Genomic DNA, 26,237 nt, shown 5'->3' on the forward strand with positions numbered 1-26,237 from the left:
GAGGAAACAACCAAAATGGTACAATGTAAAAGTGGTAGAGCTGAATTTGAACCCTATACTTTGGCTCAAAATGAATATTTTACCAATGATGCAGAATCTGACTGAAAAAAGACTTAAGCTTTTTCTAGAACTTTAGAAATAAATGATAACAAAAATAAAAAATAAGTAGTTCATCTGTCTAACACTTAAAAGAGGGGAATGAATGTAAAGAAAGAGCATTGTAGTTGAGATATTAGTCCGGGTGTTGCACCTTACTACGTAAAGAGGAAAATGACATATGTCTCTGACTATATGTGGCTGCTTCGCTAATTGGGAATAATTCAACTATATGTTGAATTTTGAGATGCCATTGAAATAATATGTGCATGTAAGTATGATGTAAATTATAAATTATAAATCATTTACTGAGTACATAGTGTGATCCAGGGAGCAAGGTATTAAATGCTTTTCATGAACTTACCTATAAACAACCCTATGATCAGAATATTTTTATTCTCTTTTACAGGATTTTGAAGTTTTAATTTGCCTGACATCACATAGCTAGTCATAGATGGGTCTGGTATTTAAAGGCAAGCACTCAGAGCTTTGCGCCCTTTATGCAGTTCTATCAAGCCTGCTACCAGACCTTTTGGGCCATATGATAATACTTCCATATTTATATCCCACTGACATAGTTTAAACAAACCATCTTAGATGAAAATAAAACCTAGTGCTGCAATGTCTTTACCTTCTCCTCACTGGAGTCCCACAGATCTTGGCAGTGGTGGAATGCCCACAGTCAGAAGAGAGACGTTCCTTTGCCTTTTTTAAAATGTCCCTCCTATTTGTCAGTTGATGTTGCTATGCTGAGAGGATTCAGAGATGAGTTTCACACACCATTGGCTATGGGGCTTGCTAGAGTGACTCTCCTCTCACATGGTGCTCATCCCCTTTTTGGTTCTAGAACTCACTGAGGATCACTGCTTTCACACATGCACTCTTGGAGGGCGTGGGCATTGAATGTCTGCCTGAGGCACTCCTTTATCTTTTTGTTCAGGTGCTTGAATTGTACCCTTTAGTTTCACACACCTGGCTGTGTACTGCTGGAAATTGTTTATAGCACTAGGAATTACAGACAGCAAAGATGCCAGAATATCCCTTGGAACATGTGGGTGGCACTGGTTCAACTCTTAGGCTCCTGCTTGCTAGGCAGGTATTTTTACTGCTGAGCCATCATCTCCTGCTCCATTGGGATCTCCTATTTAGTGTGATAGAAAGACAATTTTTTAATATGTTCTCAAAGTCTTATTCTGACTTAGATTAAAATAAAGATATGGGAGAAATACTTGTACACAAATAGATCTTATAAAAGGCTATTATAAATGTGGGTATAAGGCACATATAAAGCTCAACAATGATAAAAAATTCTAATAATCATATAAAATAGGTAGAGATTAATAACACTTTCCCAAAGAAAATTTCCCACTGATGGTCAGTAGGCAGATGAAAATATTCCCATTGTCACTATCAGGGCAAATCAGAACGATGTCATCTCATACTAGTAAGAAGGGCTTAGACTAAAAAGAGGAAATAGAGCCCGGAGAGATAGCACAACAGCGTTTGCCTTGCAAGCAGCCGCTCCAGAACCAAAGATGGTTGGTTCGAATCCCGGTGTCCCAAATGGTCCCCCGTGCCTGCCAGAAGCTATTTCTGAGCAGACAGCCAGAGTAACCCCTGAGCACCGCCGGGTGTGGCCCAAAAAACAAAAACAAAAAAAAAAAGAGGAAATAACCAGTGTTACTGGTGAAACAGTAAAAACTATTCAACTATTGGTTGAAATTTTGTCTCATTAACATACCTGGGAAACAGTATGGAGAATTCTCAAAAAGGTAAGAATAAAGACCCCATATCCTACTTTTTAGCACCAAAATGCCCAAACACAAAAGTATTAATTCAAAAATATATAGACATACCTATGTACATTGCAGCAGCTTATATAATAGCCAGGATATAGAAACAACCTAATATCCAATGACAAATGTAAAAAGAAGTTGAGAAATAATACAACACAGTAAATAGTATAGTACAGTTAGTCACTTGCCTTCCACTCATCTGACCACTCATTTGGATTTTATCTTTGGCATCACATATGATCTACCAAGTCCTTCCAGGAGTGAACATAGACCCAGAAATAAGCCCTGAATACCTTCATTGTGCCCAAGACACTTTTGTAATTAAAAAAATATAAACATCATGAAATACTGTGTTGTTATAGGAAAAGGTAAAATCATAAAGTTTGCTGAAACATGGATTAAACTGGAGGATATCATGTTAAGTAAAAGAAATCAAAGGGAGAAGAGTATATAGAAAAACAAAACAAAAGAAGCAACAGTATCAAGCAGTGACAAACCCCTAGCCTTAGATGGCAAATCTCATCTTGCCAAGCAGTGGCAAAAACAAAAAAAGGTGGGGGGGAAATAAAGCAGTAAACAAGAGGTGACAGGGGCCGGTGAGGTGGCGCTAGAGGGAAGGTGTCTGCCTTGCAAGTGCTAGCCAAGGAAGGACGGCGGTTCGATCCCCCGGCATCCCATATGGTCCCCCCAAGCCAGGGGCAATTTCTGAGCACTTAACCAGGAGTAACCCCTGAGGATCAAATGGGTGTGGCCCCCCCAAAAACAAAAAACAAACAAAAAAAAAAGAATATCAAACTAGAGGTGACATAAGGACAGTGGTGGAGGCTGTTGGGCATTTTGGTGGTGGTGGAATGCAGTAACTTTGTACATCAATATCATAAAAGTTAAGTAATATAGCCATATTACCTAAGTTAAATTAAAAACATATTTTTAAAATAGAGTGAGTTGAGGTCTGGCCATATAGTCCAACTAATTAGAAAGAAAGCTTTGCATGCAAAAGGTCTGGATTCAATCCCTGCACTGTATGTTCCTGACCCAGCACAGCCAGGAGTAACCTTTGAATACTGAATTAAGAGTAGCCTTTGAGCATGCTGAGTATATCCCTCAAAACAAACAAAAAAGGACAAATAGAACCCAGAGTGGGGCAAACTTTATTCTATGTATTTCTATATTAGCCCTTGCCTTGTAAATGTCTGGAGTGACTTCCATGCTAAATTCAAATGTATTTATTTTTGTGTATTCTGATTTAACACTTGGAATTCTAAAGCAGTCTTTCTTTGATTTTGGATAGTACACATATATAACATATATCATTTGCCTTAATAACTAAAATGATTTGGAAACTTAAGATATTCGTAAGTTTCCGAGCAGAGAAGCTAAATATTATCTATCACTATTTTAGGACTCATTAAATAGTCTTGATTATTATAAATTCACAAAGGTGGGAAGTAAGAGATGTATCCCTTTTTTGAGTAACTTCTAGATTAGTTTGAAGTGAGTTATATCTAAGAGCTCACTTACTTCCTCTCCCTCGTTCTCATTCCCATCTGCTATCCCTGAAATGTAATGTTTTAAAATGCCTGTAAAATTTTGTTCTGAGAGGATGTGGAGAACTTTAAAATGAGCAAGCTCTGGATTCACACTCATGCAATGGGGCCTGAAATCACACTGGCAGGCTAACACTTGGCATGAGGTGTAATTGAAAACAATACCACAGTAAATGACCTAGTTTCCAATATAAACTGTACCCCATGCACAACATCCAGGCAAAAGAAACCTTCACCAGTGCCAAAGGAATGGGGGTGAAGGGGCTGGGGAGAACATGGACTTCAGATAAGAATGATCCAGAAACCAAAGGAATTTGGAAAGGACTTTGCAGTTGCAAACTCTCAAATGAAGAAAAGTAAAAAGAGCCAGTTATTCCGGGTGGTGGAACCCACTGAGATTCAAAAGATGTTTAACCAACATCTAAATGAAAACCTCCCTGGGGTGATCAGTTGCCAACTGGAAAGAATGAGAGAGACATCACCTTTTTCTGCCCTAATTGCATCCCCTTTCCTACTTAAAAGCTTAGCAGGAGGGAGCTGTAATATGATTACATGTTGATGAAGGGATTTCTAGCTGTTGGTTGAGAGGAGACCAACATGACCTATTGCTTTCCTTTGATGTTTTGTTTGCTGACACAACTGCTAAACTTTCAGATGCAGTATAGCTATAATTTAATTCAGAAGCTTGTATATATATATATATATAATGCTCATAGAATTGATTTTTATTTGAAATCCATTCGTAAAACTCTTTATATAAGGCTTCTTTTATCTATCATCTACTGTCATTTTCATTTGGTTTCCCCATTTCCCAGTGAGTTTGAAAACATTAGCTATTCTGGCATATGTGGAAGATGGCTACAGTCCCGTTACTCTGCTCCCATGACTGTGTTGTATATAAATCTCCCGTGCAACCCTTCAGACTGGACTGTCTGTTGGCCTCACTATTTCTCAAAGGGGGTATGTATGAGGTCTGGTGGAAAGGGACACAGAGATGAGACAGGCAAAATAGGTTCTTCTCCTAATAGGCTTGGCTTGTTCAAGAGGAGAAAATAAAGAAAATTACTGATATATTCATTGTAGTTTACTTTCCCCATGAGCTGATCTTATAACAATCATCCATCCTTCAGGTAAGGATGCTATATGTTCTAAAAAAAAAACAAACTAGTTATGAATGGGCTTTGAGCTAGAATGCAAACTTGTCTATGTCCTTTTCTTTAAGTGTTTTTCCTACTTGGCTCAGCAGAAGTGGCCAACACAGAACTGCCTAACCAACAAGGAGCCCATAGCTAGATCAGGTTTTGCCTATCCTATTTTTCACAAGACTGTTGTCTTGGTCCTAAGCATTGTTTGTTTTGTATTTTGAGCTGAATTTCAATATAGTTTAAAAGGGTACAAACTCTGCAGGCCACTGCTAATCCCTAAATACACTCATAGCACACATCCCACTTGGCTTATTCTGTGTTACTAATATGCAGTGGGCTTCTGACCTTTCCACTTCCTGTGAACAGAATCTGCTTCACAGTTAACAACCCCAAGTTTCTGGGTGCTGAAGAAGATGCCGAAGTCTCAAGACTTATGAAGGAAATAGAAGGTGGATCTAAGATAAAACCAGGGACTTGTTTAATTTTTAAAATTATTTGAAAATAGTTTGAACATAGTTAAAAAATCCAACTATGTCACTGCTCCCACGCCTCTTGGTTCTGCATTTTCTGTTGCATTTGTTGAACCCTCTGCAGACCAAATGCTGCTCCATAAACAACAATCTTCTGCTTTGGGTTTCTATCAACATAGATTGTAACTTGTCTTGGCTTGCTGCAACAATTTAAGCAGTGCTTAAATTGGTCTGATTTGGGTTCTGGGAAGACAGGGCAGCCTTTCCTTGGATGCATTTAATTTCACTTTACTTCTTAAGTTCCAAATGTTCTAAACACACACACACACACATACATATACATATACATATACATATACATATACATATACATATACATATACATATACATATATTTGGTTTTTGGGGCCACACCCAGTGATGCTCAGAGGTTACTCCTGGCTATGCGCTCAGAAATTGCTCCTGGCTTGGAGGACCATATGAGATGCTGGGGGATAAAACTGCGGTCAGTCCTAGGCTAGCACCTGCAAGGCCTTACCGCTTGTACCACCGTTCCGGCCCTCAAATGCTCTAAATACTTATACATCTTGTTTCCTCACACTTTGCTACACTCCTCTCTACTCTGACTTCTAAATCACAAGCATGTATAACTGGAGAAATTTGTAGAGAAACTATCCAGTCTAATTTTTGCAGCCTAAGCTCCACGTTAGGTGTTTGCTAAGAAATGTCTTAGCAAGTTACAGATAAAGATAAACTACAGAATTATACAGATATTTTATACTTGTGGGTCTCTTAAAATGTGCCCCTCAATCCTAAGGGATAGTTTTAAATCCCCTTCAAATGTTTGAGGTGCAGTGTGAGATTCTGGTAAATTTTTGTCTAAAATGCATTCCACTTCTTGTAATTAAGATGAGTTTCTTTATTTCTGAGCTTCATAGAAGGAGAAATTGTGTAGCCCTTGGCTGGACATTTGTTTCTGGACTTGCCAAAATGACTTGTGTTGAGTCATATTCTCATTCAGAGACCACCGGGATTGTAAAATTTGTGCTGCTGAGTTCAGTTCTTGTAAATGGATCCACACATTCAAAAATAAATTGTTTAGTTCTGTAGTTGTTGGTTTGGGGAATCATCCCTCCACCACAAAGGCATGCACAGTTATTTTGTAGAAGTGTCAAAATGTGCCTTTCTCTAGTCTGTATTTGAAGGAAAGTAAGTGGGCAGCAATAAAGAAAATTTACTATGCATGTTTTCTTTCTGCCTTAGGTGGCATCTGGAATTTGCTGAGTACAGCTTAAATTTTAAAAGACTCCTGAGCCTCACCTCTCACATGCCATGTAAGTCAAATGGAAAGTCAAATAATTAGAATAAGCAAGCTGCGTGGTTCCTTTCTCTTGGTCTCAACTGCCTCCAGACCCTGTTGTGAAATTCTAGCACCTCTCTTTTCTTCATGCCAGCTGTTAAATTTCCATAATCGGGTTTAAACCATCATCTTCCCAGAAGCAATAACTAATTTTATGTATTGTCAAGGACCTTATAGCACAAAATATATCTTAAGAGCAAATTAATACCAAGCAAACAAAATACTGATATCTACTGAAATTCCAGGACATCTCATTAACTTTATGTCAGTCTTTTTTAGGACTCAGAAGCAATGAAGCTGCTTTTTACAATCATTATATAGGGCTTCACCAGTGCCTACTAATGCTTCTTTGTCCAGATTGTTTCTCACTAATTCTTACAAGTTTTCCCTCTACCCAAGAGTTTTATTTGGTAGATTACCTTTGCGATGTGGGAATACTGTTAATATTAGTTGTTGAAGAAGGACCTCCCAAACAGTACTCAGAAAGACCCAGATCCTTGCCAGGAATATTCAGCCTCGCTGTGTGGACCTGATGATTCAAACTTGATTCAAACTTCAGTTGCTAGAAGCCATGGGGACTACACCCAGAAATGTTTGAGGCATCAAATAGTCCTGGGACTCAACGATGAACCTCCACATTCCAGACATGAACTTCCTGAAAGAGGAAGCCTCAATTTCCTTTTGCTAGCTGCTGTGAGCAGCTCCATTTTTGCTGTCTCCATTCTATATTTTAAACATTTCTGCAAACTCCTAGGCTCTTTCTAAGAAAAGGAAATTAATGTTTTCCCAAGATCATATATTTTGCCCCTGACTTTAGGCTCAAAAGAAACAAAAAGATAATGGGCAATACTTAGGCAAAAGGTTAGATAGATAACCTAAAAGACTCTAAACTAGTCAGACCACTCTGTAAAATTTTCATTTTCCTTATAATATTCCTATCACTTGACAAGTATTACAAAGACCCAGTCTTCCTATAAAAACTCCAGAAAATGAGCCATATTAACTTAATCCTCTTCTAATTTACTCCTTGCATAGTGACTTTCTTACTTTTCTACTTTCCAATTAACTTTCATTTTCTAACTCTGAGTATAGGCATCTCTATTACTCAATATTTTATTCTAGAAATATTGAAGAACCTGGGAACAATGGGTGAATATTGATGCTCCTGCATCAGTCCTTTGAGGCATTTCCTTCACCCCTACACCTCCTTAATGTTATTTATATAGAAAAGGGTATTAAATACTCCTAGACCCAGTCATGTACCTAGTCATAATGAACAGGAATGTTCAACTTTTGGATAAAGGAGAATACTGTACCTAGAACCAGATCTTAAAGATGGAGCAATACAGAACTGAAGGATTGATATAGATATATACCAAGCACTTTAACTTTCTCCTTGGGTCATTCCAAAAATGTAACCTCTGAGATCCTACAAAATCCTGTTAACTTTCACTGAGATGTTTAATTATCATTAGGTTTAGGGAAGAAAGTCATTATATTTTCCCAGTGATCTATATTTTGTTAATAATCACAATTGTGAGAGGCTCGGCTGGGACCAGAACACTCCACATGCCAGGATTTCGTGGGCTTTTGACTGGTATGATGGGGGCTCTGGGCAGGACAGCTAGCCATAGGACCCTGGGCTGACCACTTTGTCCAGGAGAGCATGATTCCCCCCACACCAGGCGGGTCTTCAGGGCCACGCCTGGTTAATCGGGCCTTGGGGGGAGGGGGTGAGAAATTCCTCCCTAGGCATCCAAAAACTGCAGAGCCTTGGCTGGGCCCAGAACACTCCGAATGCCAGGATTTCTTGGTGTGTTTGCCTGGTATGTTGGGGGCTCTGGGCAGGACAGCTAGCCATAGGACCCCTGGGCTGACCACTTAGTCCAGGGGAACAAGATTCCCCCACACCAGGCGGGTCTTCAGGGCCACGCCTGGTTAATCGGGCCCTGGGGGGAGGGGGTGAGAAATCCTTCCTAGGCATCCAAAAACCACAGAGGCTCGGCTGGGACCAGAACACTCCACATGCCAGGATTTCGTGGGCTTTTGACTGGTATGATGGGGGCTCTGGGCAGGACAGCTAGCCATAGGACCCTGGGCTGACCACTTTGTCCAGGAGAGCATGATTCCCCCCACACCAGGCGGGTCTTCAGGGCCACGCCTGGTTAATCGGGCCTTGGGGGGAGGGGGTGAGAAATTCCTCCCTAGGCATCCAAAAACTGCAGAGCCTTGGCTGGGCCCAGAACACTCCGAATGCCAGGATTTCTTGGTGTGTTTGCCTGGTATGTTGGGGGCTCTGGGCAGGACAGCTAGCCATAGGACCCCTGGGCTGACCACTTAGTCCAGGGGAACAAGATTCCCCCACACCAGGCGGGTCTTCAGGGCCACGCCTGGTTAATCGGGCCCTGGGGGGAGGGGGTGAGAAATCCTTCCTAGGCATCCAAAAACCACAGAGGCTCGGCTGGGACCAGAACACTCCACATGCCAGGATTTCGTGGGCTTTTGACTGGTATGATGGGGGCTCTGGGCAGGACAGCTAGCCATAGGACCCTGGGCTGACCACTCTGTCCAGGAGAGCATGATTCCCCCCACACCAGGCGGGTCTTCAGGGCCACGCCTGGTTAATCGGGCCTTGGGGGGAGGGGGTGAGAAATTCCTCCCTAGGCATCCAAAAACTGCAGAGCCTTGGCTGGGCCCAGAACACTCCGAATGCCAGGATTTCTTGGTGTGTTTGCCTGGTATGTTGGGGGCTCTGGGCAGGACAGCTAGCCATAGGACCCCTGGGCTGACCACTTAGTCCAGGGGAACAAGATTCCCCCACACCAGGCGGGTCTTCAGGGCCACGCCTGGTTAATCGGGCCCTGGGGGGAGGGGGTGAGAAATCCTTCCTAGGCATCCAAAAACCACAGAGGCTCGGCTGGGACCAGAACACTCCACATGCCAGGATTTCGTGGGCTTTTGACTGGTATGATGGGGGCTCTGGGCAGGACAGCTAGCCATAGGACCCTGGGCTGACCACTTTGTCCAGGAGAGCATGATTCCCCCCACACCAGGCGGGTCTTCAGGGCCACGCCTGGTTAATCGGGCCTTGGGGGGAGGGGGTGAGAAATTCCTCCCTAGGCATCCAAAAACTGCAGAGCCTTGGCTGGGCCCAGAACACTCCGAATGCCAGGATTTCTTGGTGTGTTTGCCTGGTATGTTGGGGGCTCTGGGCAGGACAGCTAGCCATAGGACCCCTGGGCTGACCACTTAGTCCAGGGGAACAAGATTCCCCCACACCAGGCGGGTCTTCAGGGCCACGCCTGGTTAATCGGGCCCTGGGGGGAGGGGGTGAGAAATCCTTCCTAGGCATCCAAAAACCACAGAGGCTCGGCTGGGACCAGAACACTCCACATGCCAGGATTTCGTGGGCTTTTGACTGGTATGATGGGGGCTCTGGGCAGGACAGCTAGCCATAGGACCCTGGGCTGACCACTTTGTCCAGGAGAGCATGATTCCCCCCACACCAGGCGGGTCTTCAGGGCCACGCCTGGTTAATCGGGCCTTGGGGGGAGGGGGTGAGAAATTCCTCCCTAGGCATCCAAAAACTGCAGAGCCTTGGCTGGGCCCAGAACACTCCGAATGCCAGGATTTCTTGGTGTGTTTGCCTGGTATGTTGGGGGCTCTGGGCAGGACAGCTAGCCATAGGACCCCTGGGCTGACCACTTAGTCCAGGGGAACAAGATTCCCCCACACCAGGCGGGTCTTCAGGGCCACGCCTGGTTAATCGGGCCCTGGGGGGAGGGGGTGAGAAATCCTTCCTAGGCATCCAAAAACCACAGAGGCTCGGCTGGGACCAAAACACTCCACATGCCAGGATTTCGTGGGCTTTTGACTGGTATGATGGGGGCTCTGGGCAGGACAGCTAGCCATAGGACCCTGGGCTGACCACTTTGTCCAGGAGAGCATGATTCCCCCCACACCAGGCGGGTCTTCAGGGCCACGCCTGGTTAATCGGGCCTTGGGGGGAGGGGGTGAGAAATACCTCCCTAGGCATCCAAAAACTGCAGAGCCTTGGCTGGGCCCAGAACACTCCGAATGCCAGGATTTCTTGGTGTGTTTGCCTGGTATGTTGGGGGCTCTGGGCAGGACAGCTAGCCATAGGACCCCTGGGCTGACCACTTAGTCCAGGGGAACAAGATTCCCCCACACCAGGCGGGTCTTCAGGGCCACGCCTGGTTAATCGGGCCCTGGGGGGAGGGGGTGAGAAATCCTTCCTAGGCATCCAAAAACCACAGAGGCTCGGCTGGGACCAAAACACTCCACATGCCAGGATTTCGTGGGCTTTTGACTGGTATGATGGGGGCTCTGGGCAGGACAGCTAGCCATAGGACCCTGGGCTGACCACTTTGTCCAGGAGAGCATGATTCCCCCCACACCAGGCGGGTCTTCAGGGCCACGCCTGGTTAATCGGGCCTTGGGGGGAGGGGGTGAGAAATTCCTCCCTAGGCATCCAAAAACTGCAGAGCCTTGGCTGGGCCCAGAACACTCCGAATGCCAGGATTTCTTGGTGTGTTTGCCTGGTATGTTGGGGGCTCTGGGCAGGACAGCTAGCCATAGGACCCCTGGGCTGACCACTTAGTCCAGGGGAACAAGATTCCCCCACACCAGGCGGGTCTTCAGGGCCACGCCTGGTTAATCGGGCCCTGGGGGGAGGGGGTGAGAAATCCTTCCTAGGCATCCAAAAACCACAGAGGCTCGGCTGGGACCAGAACACTCCACATGCCAGGATTTCGTGGGCTTTTGACTGGTATGATGGGGGCTCTGGGCAGGACAGCTAGCCATAGGACCCTGGGCTGACCACTTTGTCCAGGAGAGCATGATTCCCCCCACACCAGGCGGGTCTTCAGGGCCACGCCTGGTTAATCGGGCCTTGGGGGGAGGGGGTGAGAAATTCCTCCCTAGGCATCCAAAAACTGCAGAGCCTTGGCTGGGCCCAGAACACTCCGAATGCCAGGATTTCTTGGTGTGTTTGCCTGGTATGTTGGGGGCTCTGGGCAGGACAGCTAGCCATAGGACCCCTGGGCTGACCACTTAGTCCAGGGGAACAAGATTCCCCCACACCAGGCGGGTCTTCAGGGCCACGCCTGGTTAATCGGGCCCTGGGGGGAGGGGGTGAGAAATCCTTCCTAGGCATCCAAAAACCACAGAGGCTCGGCTGGGACCAAAACACTCCACATGCCAGGATTTCGTGGGCTTTTGACTGGTATGATGGGGGCTCTGGGCAGGACAGCTAGCCATAGGACCCTGGGCTGACCACTTTGTCCAGGAGAGCATGATTCCCCCCACACCAGGCGGGTCTTCAGGGCCACGCCTGGTTAATCGGGCCTTGGGGGGAGGGGGTGAGAAATTCCTCCCTAGGCATCCAAAAACTGCAGAGCCTTGGCTGGGCCCAGAACACTCCGAATGCCAGGATTTCTTGGTGTGTTTGCCTGGTATGTTGGGGGCTCTGGGCAGGACAGCTAGCCATAGGACCCCTGGGCTGACCACTTAGTCCAGGGGAACAAGATTCCCCCACACCAGGCGGGTCTTCAGGGCCACGCCTGGTTAATCGGGCCCTGGGGGGAGGGGGTGAGAAATCCTTCCTAGGCATCCAAAAACCACAGAGGCTCGGCTGGGACCAGAACACTCCACATGCCAGGATTTCGTGGGCTTTTGACTGGTATGATGGGGGCTCTGGGCAGGACAGCTAGCCATAGGACCCTGGGCTGACCACTTTGTCCAGGAGAGCATGATTCCCCCCACACCAGGCGGGTCTTCAGGGCCACGCCTGGTTAATCGGGCCTTGGGGGGAGGGGGTGAGAAATTCCTCCCTAGGCATCCAAAAACTGCAGAGCCTTGGCTGGGCCCAGAACACTCCGAATGCCAGGATTTCTTGGTGTGTTTGCCTGGTATGTTGGGGGCTCTGGGCAGGACAGCTAGCCATAGGACCCCTGGGCTGACCACTTAGTCCAGGGGAACAAGATTCCCCCACACCAGGCGGGTCTTCAGGGCCACGCCTGGTTAATCGGGCCCTGGGGGGAGGGGGTGAGAAATCCTTCCTAGGCATCCAAAAACCACAGAGGCTCGGCTGGGACCAAAACACTCCACATGCCAGGATTTCGTGGGCTTTTGACTGGTATGATGGGGGCTCTGGGCAGGACAGCTAGCCATAGGACCCTGGGCTGACCACTTTGTCCAGGAGAGCATGATTCCCCCCACACCAGGCGGGTCTTCAGGGCCACGCCTGGTTAATCGGGCCTTGGGGGGAGGGGGTGAGAAATTCCTCCCTAGGCATCCAAAAACTGCAGAGCCTTGGCTGGGCCCAGAACACTCCGAATGCCAGGATTTCTTGGTGTGTTTGCCTGGTATGTTGGGGGCTCTGGGCAGGACAGCTAGCCATAGGACCCCTGGGCTGACCACTTAGTCCAGGGGAACAAGATTCCCCCACACCAGGCGGGTCTTCAGGGCCACGCCTGGTTAATCGGGCCCTGGGGGGAGGGGGTGAGAAATCCTTCCTAGGCATCCAAAAACCACAGAGGCTCGGCTGGGACCAGAACACTCCACATGCCAGGATTTCGTGGGCTTTTGACTGGTATGATGGGGGCTCTGGGCAGGACAGCTAGCCATAGGACCCTGGGCTGACCACTTTGTCCAGGAGAGCATGATTCCCCCTACACCAGGCGGGTCTTCAGGGCCACGCCTGGTTAATCGGGCCTTGGGGGGAGGGGGTGAGAAATTCCTCCCTAGGCATCCAAAAACTACAGAACCGCGCGGGGGCTTACGCCCCCGCGCGTACTTCATGTATTTCATGTATTCAGAATATCCCTTATTCTTATGTTATGTTTTCCGTACACAGAATGTTTATTTTGTATTCTCCCCTTTCCCACACCCCTACAAAGCTCTTTTTCACTCCTTAACTCTCTAACCCCTTCTCAAACATCACTAATCTAGTTTTCTCTTTTTAACTTCAGTAGTGTAGAATCGTAATCACAGTCCAAAGCTGTGCATTGTGTATGACAACCCCAAACTGTTTCAAGATACATAAAATGGACACGTATTTCTTTAGAATATTTTGTGTTTTTTCTCTGACAGCTATAATTCTTACTAAATGTTGTCTTATATAGTGATGATTCTAACCACTTTTTATGTTCTCTTTTTGAGCTGTTTAACAAGGAATTTTGGTGGAAGAGTCCCCCAGTTTAATGCTTATGATTGAATCATGTCAATGGAATCATTGTAATTGTTCTTATGGCCCCCATACGCGCCAATAACACCATGTGGCATTGCTTCTTATTTGCATAGGCACATTAAAATGGGAAAATAGTATAAATACAAATAAGATCCTATCTAATAGAGATTAGAACACACAAACCTTGTAGTGCAAAGGGACCTTACACCCTGAACATTGACATAACGACCTGGCACAGACGTCAGAAGAAAGGGCATATTCCATTCTCCCCTGAACCAGGAAAGCCATCCACGAAACATCCAGGCTGGTCTATAACATCACTTGGAAGCAATCCTCTACCATGGAAGACCTACACTGCTCAGACTTCGACCTGCTCAAAAGAGACTTCCCTTAACACTGAGAAGACTTAACAACAACAACGACCGGCTTACAGGACAGGGCTCCCTGCATTGCCCTTTGATTGTGAGGTGAAAGGAGAGGATGCTCCACGTCCTGACTTCAATGTAAGATATGCAGATTCCAGGATCTTTAATACAGAAACATGATACCAACAACAGAGACTGTGTGAAAAATAAAAGTGTGTTGGCACTACAGACAATGTATTGGATTGGACGATCTAGCTTGCTTGGAGCCTAGACTTGGTCTTGTGCCAGGAAACTTCAGGGGTCTGGTCTCTTTGTACTTAGGCCAAGGTTATTTCTTTCCATGTTCCTCATATTTTGGTGAGCCTATGCAAACAACAATTGCCACTCTAACACCATTCTTACTGTGCTCCTTTAACTCTAATCCTTAAAAAGAACTCACTTAAAATTTGAGGTTAACTTAAGCTAATATGCATGTATATGGAAATGTAAGAAAATACTATGCCTGTAATGTTTAAGGAGTTACGTAAGTTTTATGGCTTTAGATTGCCTTGTGTACTGTTAAGAAATATTATAATGTATTACAATCTGGGGACTTGAGGGACAAAGTAATTGTACATGGATTCTGTGTTATTTATCTTAATGTTCTTTGGCTGAAATTTCAAAGTTAATATATCAGCAAGGGGACTTCTGAGAATTATGTTATGGGTGATTGTCCTTCCACTGTAACTTTACCTTGTCCTCTTACTTTGCACCCTTGTTCTCATAATTAAAAATAAAAATTTAAAAAAAAAAAAAAAAAAAAAAAAAAAAATAATCACAATTGTTATTTCTTTTTGGGGGGGGAGGGAATTTTGGGTCACACCGGCTATGCTCAGGAGTTACTCCTGGCTTTGCGCTCAGAGATCACTCCTGGCAAGCTGAGGGGACCATATGGAATTCTGGGATTCAAACCATAGTCAGTCCAGGATCAGCTGCATGTAAGGCAAATGCCTTACCGCTGTGCTGTCTTTCTGGCCCCACAATTGTTATTTCTTATGATACCCCTCATCTATTGAGACATGTATTCTACCACTGCACCATCTCTGGACTCATAGTCTCAACTTTTGAAGAAAGCAGCATGGCATTGGTAAACAAAATCCCAACGTCACCTTCTATTGGCTCCATACTATATGATATGACACAGCCCTTTCCTGGACCTCATTTATTTTTTCCTATAAAATAGGACATAAAGGCAAAAATTATATGAGGCAGGGAGAGGTCAGAGAGATAGTACAGGGGTTAAGTATCTTACTTTGCAAATAAATGACACTAGTTCAATTCTCAGCACCACACATATTTCCTCAGACACTGCCAGAAGTGACCCTTACGCACAGACCCAGGAGCATTCTTTGAGCATCACCAGATGTGACTCCCCAAAAATCAAATGAATAAATAAAATAACTAAATAAATAAGGCAGCAAATGCAATGAGTAAACTCAACATTAGGCACACAACCAATGCAAATTTCCCTTCCCCTTTGAAATCAATGGACAGATATGAACATTATGCAACTTTCTACCCAGAGCTGACTCAGATAGATGGCACTCTTTCTTATAAAGGGAACTCGTGGTGGCCCTTCATTGTGTCTGTTGATTGCACACATCTGGAAACCATGACAACTATTTTTGCTTTGAGTTTAGTTTGGCCCCAACATAGCTCTACATAGGCAAATTATATTCTTCAATTTCCCCCACACATCATAACTTGGCTTCAATTTGGGCAGAAGAGTGGGGGTCAAAAAAAAACTCACAAAGTCTGGAAGGCATTCAGATTGAACTGACAGCTATTCAGCAGTTTACAGTCCTAGAAGGGGACTCCTCCTGGAATAGCTCACTGAATATGCATAAGACCCCTATCCATGAGGATGTCCTTATTATACTTACCTGACAGATGCTTCAACTGAGTCTGGGATATTAAGAGATTTGCTGGAGGTGACAGAGATAGTAACACGTGAACCTGGGATAAAAGTCTGATCTTTCAACCAAGTTAAGTAAGCAGGATTTGGAGCTGGAAGATAGCTCTGAGGCTTACAGCACTTACCTAGAAAGTACAAGGTCATGAGTTCAAATTCCTTCAAGGAAGGACCTACAAGAACACTAAGGGTACATTTGAAGACCTGAATTGAGTCTTGAAGAGTAGAAGAGGTAAAGGAGGGAGCAGGAGAATTTTCAGTGTTGAAGATGGGGCAGGTGTAGTATATATCTACTCATTAAATTCAACTCTATTTTGAGTCAACATTATTTGTGACAAGTGCTGGAAGGTGGTGGATGGAAACTACAGATAAATTTTCTTGAAATTTCAAAACCATGTGTCCTGGGGTCTCTGTCATTATATCACATATAAACAGGGGCAGGAAATAAGATATGGCAAATTAAATATGTCATATTGGGACAGGGAGATAATAAAGAAGTTAAGGCTCTTGGTTTCTAAGTGCTACCAGGAATGACTCCCTGAGCACAGAACCCATAGTAAGTCCTCAACATAGCTGGTTGTAGCCTAAAAAAAGAAACAAAAGGGGCCGGAGAGATAGCATGGAGGTAAGGCATTTGCCTTTCATGCAGAAGGTCAGTGGTTCGAATCCTGACATCTCATATGGTCCCCTAAGCCTACCAGGAGCAATTTCTGAGCATAGAGCCAGAAGTAACTCCTGAGCGCTGCTGGGTGTGACCCAAAATAAAAAAAAAAAGGAAGGAAGGAAGGAAGAAAGAAAGAAAGAAAGAAAGAAAGAAAGAAAGAAAGAAAGAAAGAAAGAAAGAAAGAAAGAAAGAAAGAAAGAAAGAAAGAAAGAAAGAAAGAAAGAAAGAAAGAAAGAAAGAAAGAAAGAAAGAAAGAAAGAAAGAAAGAAAGAAAGAAAGAAAGGAGGGAGGGAAAGAAAGAGAGAAAGGAAGGAAGGAAGGAAAGAAAGAAAGAAAGAAAGAAAGAAAGAAAGAAAGAAAGAAAGAAAGAAAGAAAGAAAGAAAGAAAGAAAGAAAGAAAGAAAGAAAGAAAGAAAGAAAGAAAGAAAGAAAGAAAGAAAGAAAGAAAGAAAGGAGGGAGGGAGGGAAAGAGAAAAGAAGGAAGGAAGGAAGGAAATAAAGAGAAAGAAAGAAAGAAAGAAAGAAAGAAAGAAAGAAAGAAAGAAAGAAAGAAAGAAAGAAAGAGAAAGAAAGAAAGAAAGAAAGAGAAAGAAAGAAAGAAAGAAAGAAAGAAAGAAAGAAAGAAAGAAAGAAAGAAAGAAAGAAAGAAAGAAAGAAAGAAAGAAAGAAAGAAAGAAAGAAAGAAAGAAAGAAAGAAAGAAAGAAAGAAGGGAGGGAGGGAGGGAGGGAGGGAAAGAAAGAAAGAAAAAAAGAAGAAAAGAAACAATGAAAAACACAAACTGGGGCTGGCAAGGTGGCGCTAGAGGTAAGGTGTCTGCCTTGCAAGCGCTAGCCAAGGATGGACCAAGGTTCAATCCCCCGGCGTCCCATATGGTCCCCCCAAGCCAGGGGCAATTTCTGAGTGCTTAGCCAGGAGTAACCCCTGAGCATCAAATGGGTGTGGCCAAAAAAAAAAACAAAAAAAAAAAAAAAAAAAAACAAACACACACACACACACACACACACACACACACACACACACACACACACACACACACACACACACAAAAGACCCGGGCCCGGAGAGATAGCACAGCAGCGTTTGCCTTGCAAGCAGCCGATCCAGGGCCAAAGGTGGTTGGTTCGAATCCCGGTGTCCCATATGGTCCCCATGCCTGCCAGGAGCTATTTCTGAGCAGACAGCCAGGAGTAACCTCTGAGCAACGCCGGGTGTGACCCAAAAACAAAAAACAAAAAACAAAAAAAAACAAACAAAAAAAAAGACCCATACCATATCCTACAAATTATATCTGATCTCTAGTATTAAAGCAGAACTTCTGGGTCCAGAGAGATAGCATGGAGGCAGGGCGTTTGTCTTGCATGCAGAAGGACACTGGTTCAAATTCCGGCATCCCATATGGTCCCCCGAGCCTGCCAGGAGTGATTTCTGAGCATAGAGCCAGGAGGAATCCCTGAGCACTGGCTGGGTGTGACCCAAAAACAAACACCAAAAAAAAAAAAAGCAGAACTTATAAAACACAACATGACTGAGCTGGAGAGATAGCCTGGCGGTAGGCTGTTTGCCTTGCATGCAGAAGGACAGTGGTTCAAATCCCGGCATCCCATATGGTTCCCCACCACCACCACCAGCCTGCCAGGATCAATTTCTGAACGTAGAGCCAGGAGTAACCCCTAAGCACTGCCGGGTGTGACTCAAAAACCAAAAACCAACAAAAAAACAACACTACATGACTTTGTCTTCTGAGAGTTTTGGTTTTTTGTTTTATTATGATTCAGAAAAAGTTTTAGAGCCAACTTTGTCATTCATTTATTCAACAAATGTTTATCAATCTGCCTACTGTGTCAAACATGAGATGCAGATATTTTTCATTTAGAAACTCTGGAAGGGACTCTCTCTTCTAGCTATTGAGTAGAGACCAATTGAGATTTATTTTTAAGAATACTGAAAAAGAGTCTGCTAAAGGTCACACATGCCTCACCAGCACAAACCCCTGAAATCAAATCCAGCATCACCCGGCCTTGTGGAGCACCACTGGAGATGGAGAGATGATGTCTGAACACCTTTTATCACAAGCATCTTGTCAGGTCAAGTGAGTCAGTAAGCCCTGAGGGCCACAGCACCACAGTGTGGCAGGGCACAGCACACATGTAACACTTATTCACTGAAAAAAAGAGGGGGGGGACCTACAAAAACAATTTAAGCTAATTCTTTTGTCACTATACTTATTTATCTATTTATTTACTTTTTAGGCAGATATCTTCCCTTTTTTTCCTCTCGCCCCCCTGTTGTTCAGATGCAATTTTTAGATTCATCAAACCCTGCCACATTTCTTCCATGTCCATCGCCAAAGCAGGGCTGTCAAAATTTCAGTCCAGCCCTTAAGGGATCATAAACAGTGAGAGTCATAAGCTATGAGAGCTTTAAAAAAAAAATGCCAGAATGCCAGAATGTAGTATTTCAACCCCCTTCTTTCCTAGTCAAAAACCCAGTGAATGAAATTATGACCATTACTCAAGTGCAATTACACCAAGAACGTAAAATAGAAACACTGAAAATAAATCATCCGTTTAGATATTACATTTCGCATTTGAGCGTATGCCAAATATGCTAGTGAAGTTTTATTATTGTTGAGTGTAATGTCAGGAGACAAACTTCTACAAATTTTCTACATAACTTTTCCATTTTATCTGTTTTTCATTTATGTCAAAGAGAACACATGGTGTAACTTTTAATATTCTTTCTCCTCCTTCCGCCTCATATTTAATACAAGTGATCAAACTCAATTTTAGGTCATTCAGCCCTAACGGGGTTTTTAATGAGTACGGAAAGCAGAGAGGAAGAGCCTCCAAATAACCCCCAGAAAAATGGTCCTTTAGAACAAAAGAACAAGTGACTGTGCACAATAGATCATGGCGGCTAAGGACACTTTGGCCAGCTCTGAATTTATGGAAGTGGGGTAAAAACCCACTTCTTCATGCGACCTCATAGTGGAATAAATAAGTCCTTGCAGAGGAGGAGGCTGAGAGCACTAGCAGAGGGGTTGGCTGTAGGGAATGATGGGCTCGAGGCCTTCCAGGCGGAGATGACAGCCCGGCGCAAGCGCAGGACCCAGAGTCGCCAGCACCGTTACGAACTCCCGCGGAAAGATGTCTTCCAGCTTTAAGAAGCCAAATGTGGCCTCTACCAGCCATAAAAAAAAGATGGGTCCAAAGCCTGAACTCACAGAAGAACAGAAGCAAGAGGTTCGAGAAGCCTTTGACCTCTTCGATGCCGATGGAAGTGGCACCATCGACGTGAAAGAGCTGAAGGTGGCCATGCGGGCGCTGGGCTTCGAGCCTCGGAAGGAAGAGATGAAGAAGATGATCTCCGAGGTGGACAAGGAAGGCTCCGGGAAGATCAGCTTCAATGACTTCTTGGCCGTGATGACGCAGAAGATGGCCGAGAAAGACACCAGAGAAGAAATCCTCAAGGCTTTCAAGCTGTTTGATGATGACGAGACCGGGAAGATCTCGTTCAAAAACCTGAAACGCGTGGCCAACGAGCTGGGCGAAAATCTCACGGATGAAGAGTTGCAGGAAATGATCGAGGAAGCCGACCGGGATGGGGATGGAGAAGTGAATGAAGAAGAGTTTCTTCGCATCATGAAGAAGACCAACCTCTACTGAAGTCGCTTCTGCATTGCTGGGGAGCGAGACTTGAGTGATTGGCTGGACTCCTTGCTGCCTCCGTTTTGTAAAACCTTGAATTAAAAGGACGGTGGTCACCCCCACCTTCTTCCCTCCTAATTTGTTTACAGACTGTTCACAAATCTCTAGGCGCAATTATAAAAATTTAAAGATCCCTTTAATGTGCTTTTTCAGTTTCAATTCTCAAGAGTAACAACAAACTCTAAGCTTTGAATAAAAGACCCTACCGCGTCAGTCTAGGCACTGGTGGACTTTCTTTAGACTTTAGACTTTCTTTAGTCAAATGGTTTCGTGTAAGCAAAGCTTGGTTTTCTTGTCACTTCTTTGGTGTTTTTAATCTTGCTTCAGAGGTAGAATCAGTCTGCGTATTGCCTAGGTCTTTTCATTGGTTTGAAAGACAACCCCTGAGCAATTTACAGGGCTCAGGAAAGATACCTTTAAAGTTTGAGTTTGCCTTTGGGGGCTGGTGTGTTTGTAACTTTAGACTGTTCATTTTTCATGTGCAAAAGATTCATTTGTGTATAAATTATCTCCTTCCCGTGAATTATCCAGGGCTCAAATGTATTCTTGGGCAACAAAATAAGAAACGATTTACTACTGGCCCAAGAAAATTATCATTTTGCTTTAAAAGATCAGCTAAGTAATGATTAAAAAAAATACTTCTAAGTGTAAGAGCTTAGTTTTGGAAATTATAAAAAGATAATTATTTTAAGTTACTTATCTGAGGGGCCGGGCGGTGGCGCTAGAGGTAAGGTGCCTGCCTTGCCTGCACTAGCCTTGGATGGACCATGGTTCGATCCCCCGGTGTCCCATATGGTCCCCCAAGCCAGGAGTGACTTCTGAGCGCGTAGCCAGGAGTAACCCCTGAGCATCACCAGGTGTGGCCCAAAAAACAAAAACCAAAAAAAAAAAAAGTTACTTATCTGACCTTAAAAATATCAACTAGTTTTTTAGCAAATAGGCTACTTAGAGCCCTGGTTATTTTATTACTGCTTTTATTACAAGCCAATATCTACCTGCTAATTCTTAAAATATATTGGTTCTTGATACCTGATTTCTCCCTCTCAGGCATTTAGTTGGTGCCAGAGTGTCTGGCCTATAAGTGATTCTTTTACAATCCTCGGAAACGAGTTCATTGCCTCTTGCCATATATTAATGTTAGGTTTTCTGCCACAAATTAAGCTATAAATATATACAAATCATAAAATTTTAATTGTGGGTAGATATTTATATAGATGGTAGGCTTATACACAATATTTTAAAATACGTAATAAAATGATTAAACTGGCAAGATATTTTGATCACAGCTAAAATTGTTTTTACATAAAGTCCATTAATACTCTTGCTAAGGGAATGGAGTGATAGAACAGTGGATAGGGTGTTTACCTTGCACACAGGAGACCCAGGTTCAATTTCTGGCATCCCACATGATCTCCAACCACCTTCAAGGAGTAATTCCTGAATACAGAGTCTAGAGTAACCCCTGAGCATTGCCCCCAAACAAACAAAATATACTTTCTAAAATTCTAGACAATTTTTCACTTTGCAAGAAATCTCACCTTTTGAAGGTGGTAAGTCTAATCGGGAATTTCTGCTTTGAGCCTAATTCTCATTAGCAGGCTCAATTTGTCAACTCAGGAACACCAGCTGAAATGATAGTTATGTGGACATTACTATGAGAAATTATTTTCTGGGGCTGGAGAGATAGCATAGTGGTAGGGCATTTGCCTTGCACTCAGCTGACTCAGAATGGATGGTGGTTCAAATCTGGCATCCCATATGGTCCCCTGAGCCTGCCAGAAACTATTTCTGAGCACAGAGCAGGAGTAACCCCTGAGCGCAACCAGGTGTGGACCCCCCCCCCCAACAAAAAGGAGAGAGAGAAATTACTTTTTCTGAAGTCAATCAGCCAGGGTGGGGGAATTCACCCAGATCCAAATGTAAACAGATCAGATTCTAAGTCTTATTATAAACTCAGATGCAATCTAGAAGATACAAATGCAAATTGGGCCATTCTCAAAAGGGTATGATCCAAGAGCAAGGAGAGTAATGAAGGATTCTGGGAAACAAATTCTGGCATCTTTTTAACCAAAGACTTGGCCCAGGAATCTATAAATTGATTAAATATCAGAAACATGCAAAATTGGCAGAAGCAAGAAGGAGTCAGCGTTGTCAGCCAACTGGACTAGATTCAACTTTGAATTCTGGCTCAGTGAAATGAAAAAAGATAGAAGTGAAAAATAGGCACCTAAGCAGAGGCCCAATAGTCAAGCTGCCCAATTACAATGGGATCAATCTCAATATAACTACTAAGACTCATAATATTAAGACATTGCTCTGAAGGCAAAAATCTAACTTCTACAAGGGGATAGGAGTGGGGACACTCTAAAGGATTTTGAATCCCAATCACTGCTTAGGATGAGTTTGCTATGCAGTCTGGCTTGTCCATTGGCTTGGACACTGAAGCATGGAAATTAGGTTTGGGGTGAAAAACATACTTTTGAATTGTAAGAGAAATCAATCAAAATTCTCTGGCTGGGTCAGACACATTACAGAGTCAAAATAAAAAATTTTAATTTCTGTTTACTGATGAGGCAACTCAGTTGTAAAGGTTCAGAACTAAACAATTTTCACTGAGCTATTACAAATAGTTTTGGTAACAAATTAGAAAACATATCAAAGAAACCCATGTTGAGAAGCCCCTTTTTTTAATAATTATCTTTATTTAAACACCGTGATTACAAACATGATTATAGTTGTATGATTACAGTCATGTAAAGAACACCCCCCTTCACCAGTGCAACATTCCCATCACCAATGTCCCAAATCTCCCTCCTCCCCACCCGACCCCCGCCTTTACTCTAAACAGGCTCTCCATTTCCCTCATACATTCTCAATATTAGGACAGTTCAAAATGTAGTTATTTCTCTAACTAAACTCATCACTATTTGTGGTGAGCTTCCTGAGATGAGCTGGAACTTCCAGCTCTTTTCTCTTTTGTGTCTGAAAATTATTATTGCAAGAATGTCTTTCATTTTTCTTAAAACCCATAGATGAGTGAGACCATTCTGCGTTTCTCTCTCTCTCTCTCTCTCTCTCTCTGACTTATTTCACTCAGCATAATAGATTCCGTGTACATCCATGTATAGGAAAATTTCATGAGAGAAGCCCTTTCTAATGATATGTGATATAAGATGAAAAGCAGATCACTGGTCAAAAAAGAAAATATGACAATATCAAGGTTGTATTTAGATCAAGAAAGCAAATGCCTCAAATGAGCAGAGGACAGTGTAGTATTAATTAAATTAATATAAGTCCTAGATGGTGGTGGATGATGGTGGATGGAAGGTGAGGCCTTTCTCAGCCAGCCGGGCTCCTGCACCCCCTTCCAGCCAGCAGGTCTGAGGGTTTAGGATAATGGCAAGGAAATGATCCATTGCAGTTATGAAGTTTTAGGAGACAAGGTTTTATTAGTAGGCCCTAACCACCGTGTGTGGCTTCTAAGCTAAATAGCCTCTCTGCACCCAACTGTCTCTCATCTCTCCATCCTGCCTCTTTTTTTTTTTTTTTTGGTTTTTCAGGCCACACTCATTTGATGCTCAGGGGTTACCCTTGGCTAAGTGCTCAGAAATTGCCCCTTGCTTGGGGGGACCATATGGGACGCCGGGGATCGAACTGCCGTCCTTCCTTGGCTAGTGCTTGCAAGGCAGACACCTTACCTCTAGCACCACCTCACCGGTCCCCATCCTGCCTCTTTCTCCTGAGACTTCTTGATGAATCTCTTGCTGAATCTCTCTTACACCCCTCAGGCAACTCCTTAGTTACCTTCCATAGACCCCACCCTGATGTGGGCTGGTCTGTTTAATAAAGCTAGACTTTGGAGTGCCAACAATCATTTTACATTTGTCATTTGTAGTGAGTGACTGTGATTTTTTAATTGTGATCTACATTGAGAACAGGGAGAAGTAGCTCCTCCAAGAGCAGCTGGCTGGGGTGCAGTGATTAATAGGATATCTAGAGGGAGACAGAGTGCCTCCTCTCTGTCCCATAAAAGCTGAACAGAGGACTGATACCAGAAAGCCACATACCAGTGATGACACTCGGCAGCTGGATGGGAGACAGTGCTCGGTAACTCAGCTCTTCTGTGAATCTATTAATCTGAAAGATTAATCAGGAAAAGCAGAGGACTAAGTGATAATGCCTGGCAGCTGGATGGGATGCGGTGGTAAGAGGGGGTTGAATTACTCATCCCTGAAGCTGGAGAAAGTTTCAGCATACCAGCGTATAAGCTGACTCTCGACTTTTAAGAAATTTTTCATGGGTTAAAAAAATCATCTTATGCCGGAAAATACAGTATTCCTTTCTTCCTCAAAACTGAACAAAGGTATACTCAAATATAATACTTCGATTGCTTCTTTTCCTACACAAAATAAATAACCAAAGACTAACAAATTCTGCCTATTTTCCTGGTTTCTGCTCTTCTTTTAAATTGCTCTGCATTTGTATTCCACTACACCAACTTGATTTATCCTTTAGCCAACTTCAACCCATTTATTGCTCTAAAAGCTGGGCTTAAAGAACCCCTTACCTGCATGGAGTCATAGATACGGAAAAAGGCTCTGGTGGATGATATTGAAACCTGGACCCCATCTTCTTGTAGCCACATCTTCTTTTGCCCTGCTTCTGCTTGATCCCAGATGTACTTTTTTGTTTGTTTCTAGTCACCTTAGACAGAAGATCATATAAGTGATTTTATATCTTTGCTTTTTCTAATGTTTGTTTTTATCTCTAAGTTTCCTCTAAGCACATCTATCATGCATTCCATACAGCTTGAAAGATTACATTTGCATTTTTATTAGTTCCAGTTAGTTTTTAAGTTATCTTGAGTTGTCTTTGACTCACGTGTTATTTAGGAATACATTGTTTTGGAGTTAGAAAGATAATATAATGGGAAGGGTGTTTGCCTTGCAGCCATTCTGGTTTCAATCCCCAGTATCCCACTGAACTCCCAAGCCCATCAGGAGTGTTTCCTAACTCAAGGCCAGGAATAAGCCTTGAGCATCACAAGGTGTGGCCCAGAAACTAAACAAACAATCATTTTTCAGCTAACTCACTGTTTATCTTATTTTTAATTTAGGAAAGTTTAGATAAAACCATAATCATGGAATGTTATTACTTTGAATAAACTGTTTTCTATACAATTAAAAATGATCAAAACAATCTACCTTCATTTATTTCTTCTCAAATGCTCTTTTCTTTATGTAGGTCTGAATTTCTGATCTTGAGCATTGTCCTTCTCGAGTGAAGAACTTTCTTTAGAAGACTGGTCTACTGTTGACAGGTCTAATGAACTCCGTTTTTTTGTTATTGAGAACATTTTTTTTGTCTTTCATTTTTAAACTATAATATTAAAAAAAAAAAAGAAGCATTTTGGGGCAGAGAGATAACATAAAGGTAAGGCATTTGCCTTGCATGCAGAAGGTCGGTGGTTTGAATCCCGGCATCCCATATGGTCTGCTGAGCCTGCCAGGAGTGATTTTTGAGCGTAGAGCCAAGATTTCTGTATGCTGCTAGGTGTGACCCAAAAACCAAAAACATAAAATAAAATAAAAAAATAAGTATTTCTCCCCCACCCCCATGGCTGAGTATTCCATTGTGTATACAATGACTTTTCTTTTTGTTTGTTTGTTTTTAGGCCATACCTGGTGGTTACTCATGGCTCTGCAGTCAGAAATCAGTCCTGACAGACAGGGGAACCATCTGGGAATCAAGCCTCAATCAGCCACATGCAAGGTAAATACCCTATATACTGTGCTATACACTCAGCCCCCACACGCTCTGTGCTATTCCTCTGGCCTCGGAGACCACATGTTGTTTGTAGTAAATAACACTAAAATGAGTATATATTACTTTCATCATTTCTTCTGTTTCTTTTCTCTTTCTTCC

At 43.5% G+C, this 26,237-nt stretch overlaps 1 protein-coding gene across 1 annotated transcript; it reads left to right on the forward strand.

The window, feature by feature from the left end:
• The first annotated feature begins 19,751 nt into the window (after window positions 1-19,751).
• CETN1 (centrin 1) lies at window positions 19,752-20,270 on the forward strand. The gene has a single exon (XM_049770161.1). The coding sequence runs from the start codon at window positions 19,752-19,754 to the stop codon at window positions 20,268-20,270; it is 519 nt and encodes a 172-aa protein (XP_049626118.1).
• The last annotated feature ends 5,967 nt before the right edge of the window (window positions 20,271-26,237 follow it).

This window comes from Suncus etruscus, chromosome 3, assembly GCF_024139225.1.
Source record: "Suncus etruscus isolate mSunEtr1 chromosome 3, mSunEtr1.pri.cur, whole genome shotgun sequence".
Classification (NCBI taxonomy): Eukaryota; Metazoa; Chordata; class Mammalia; order Eulipotyphla; family Soricidae; genus Suncus; species Suncus etruscus.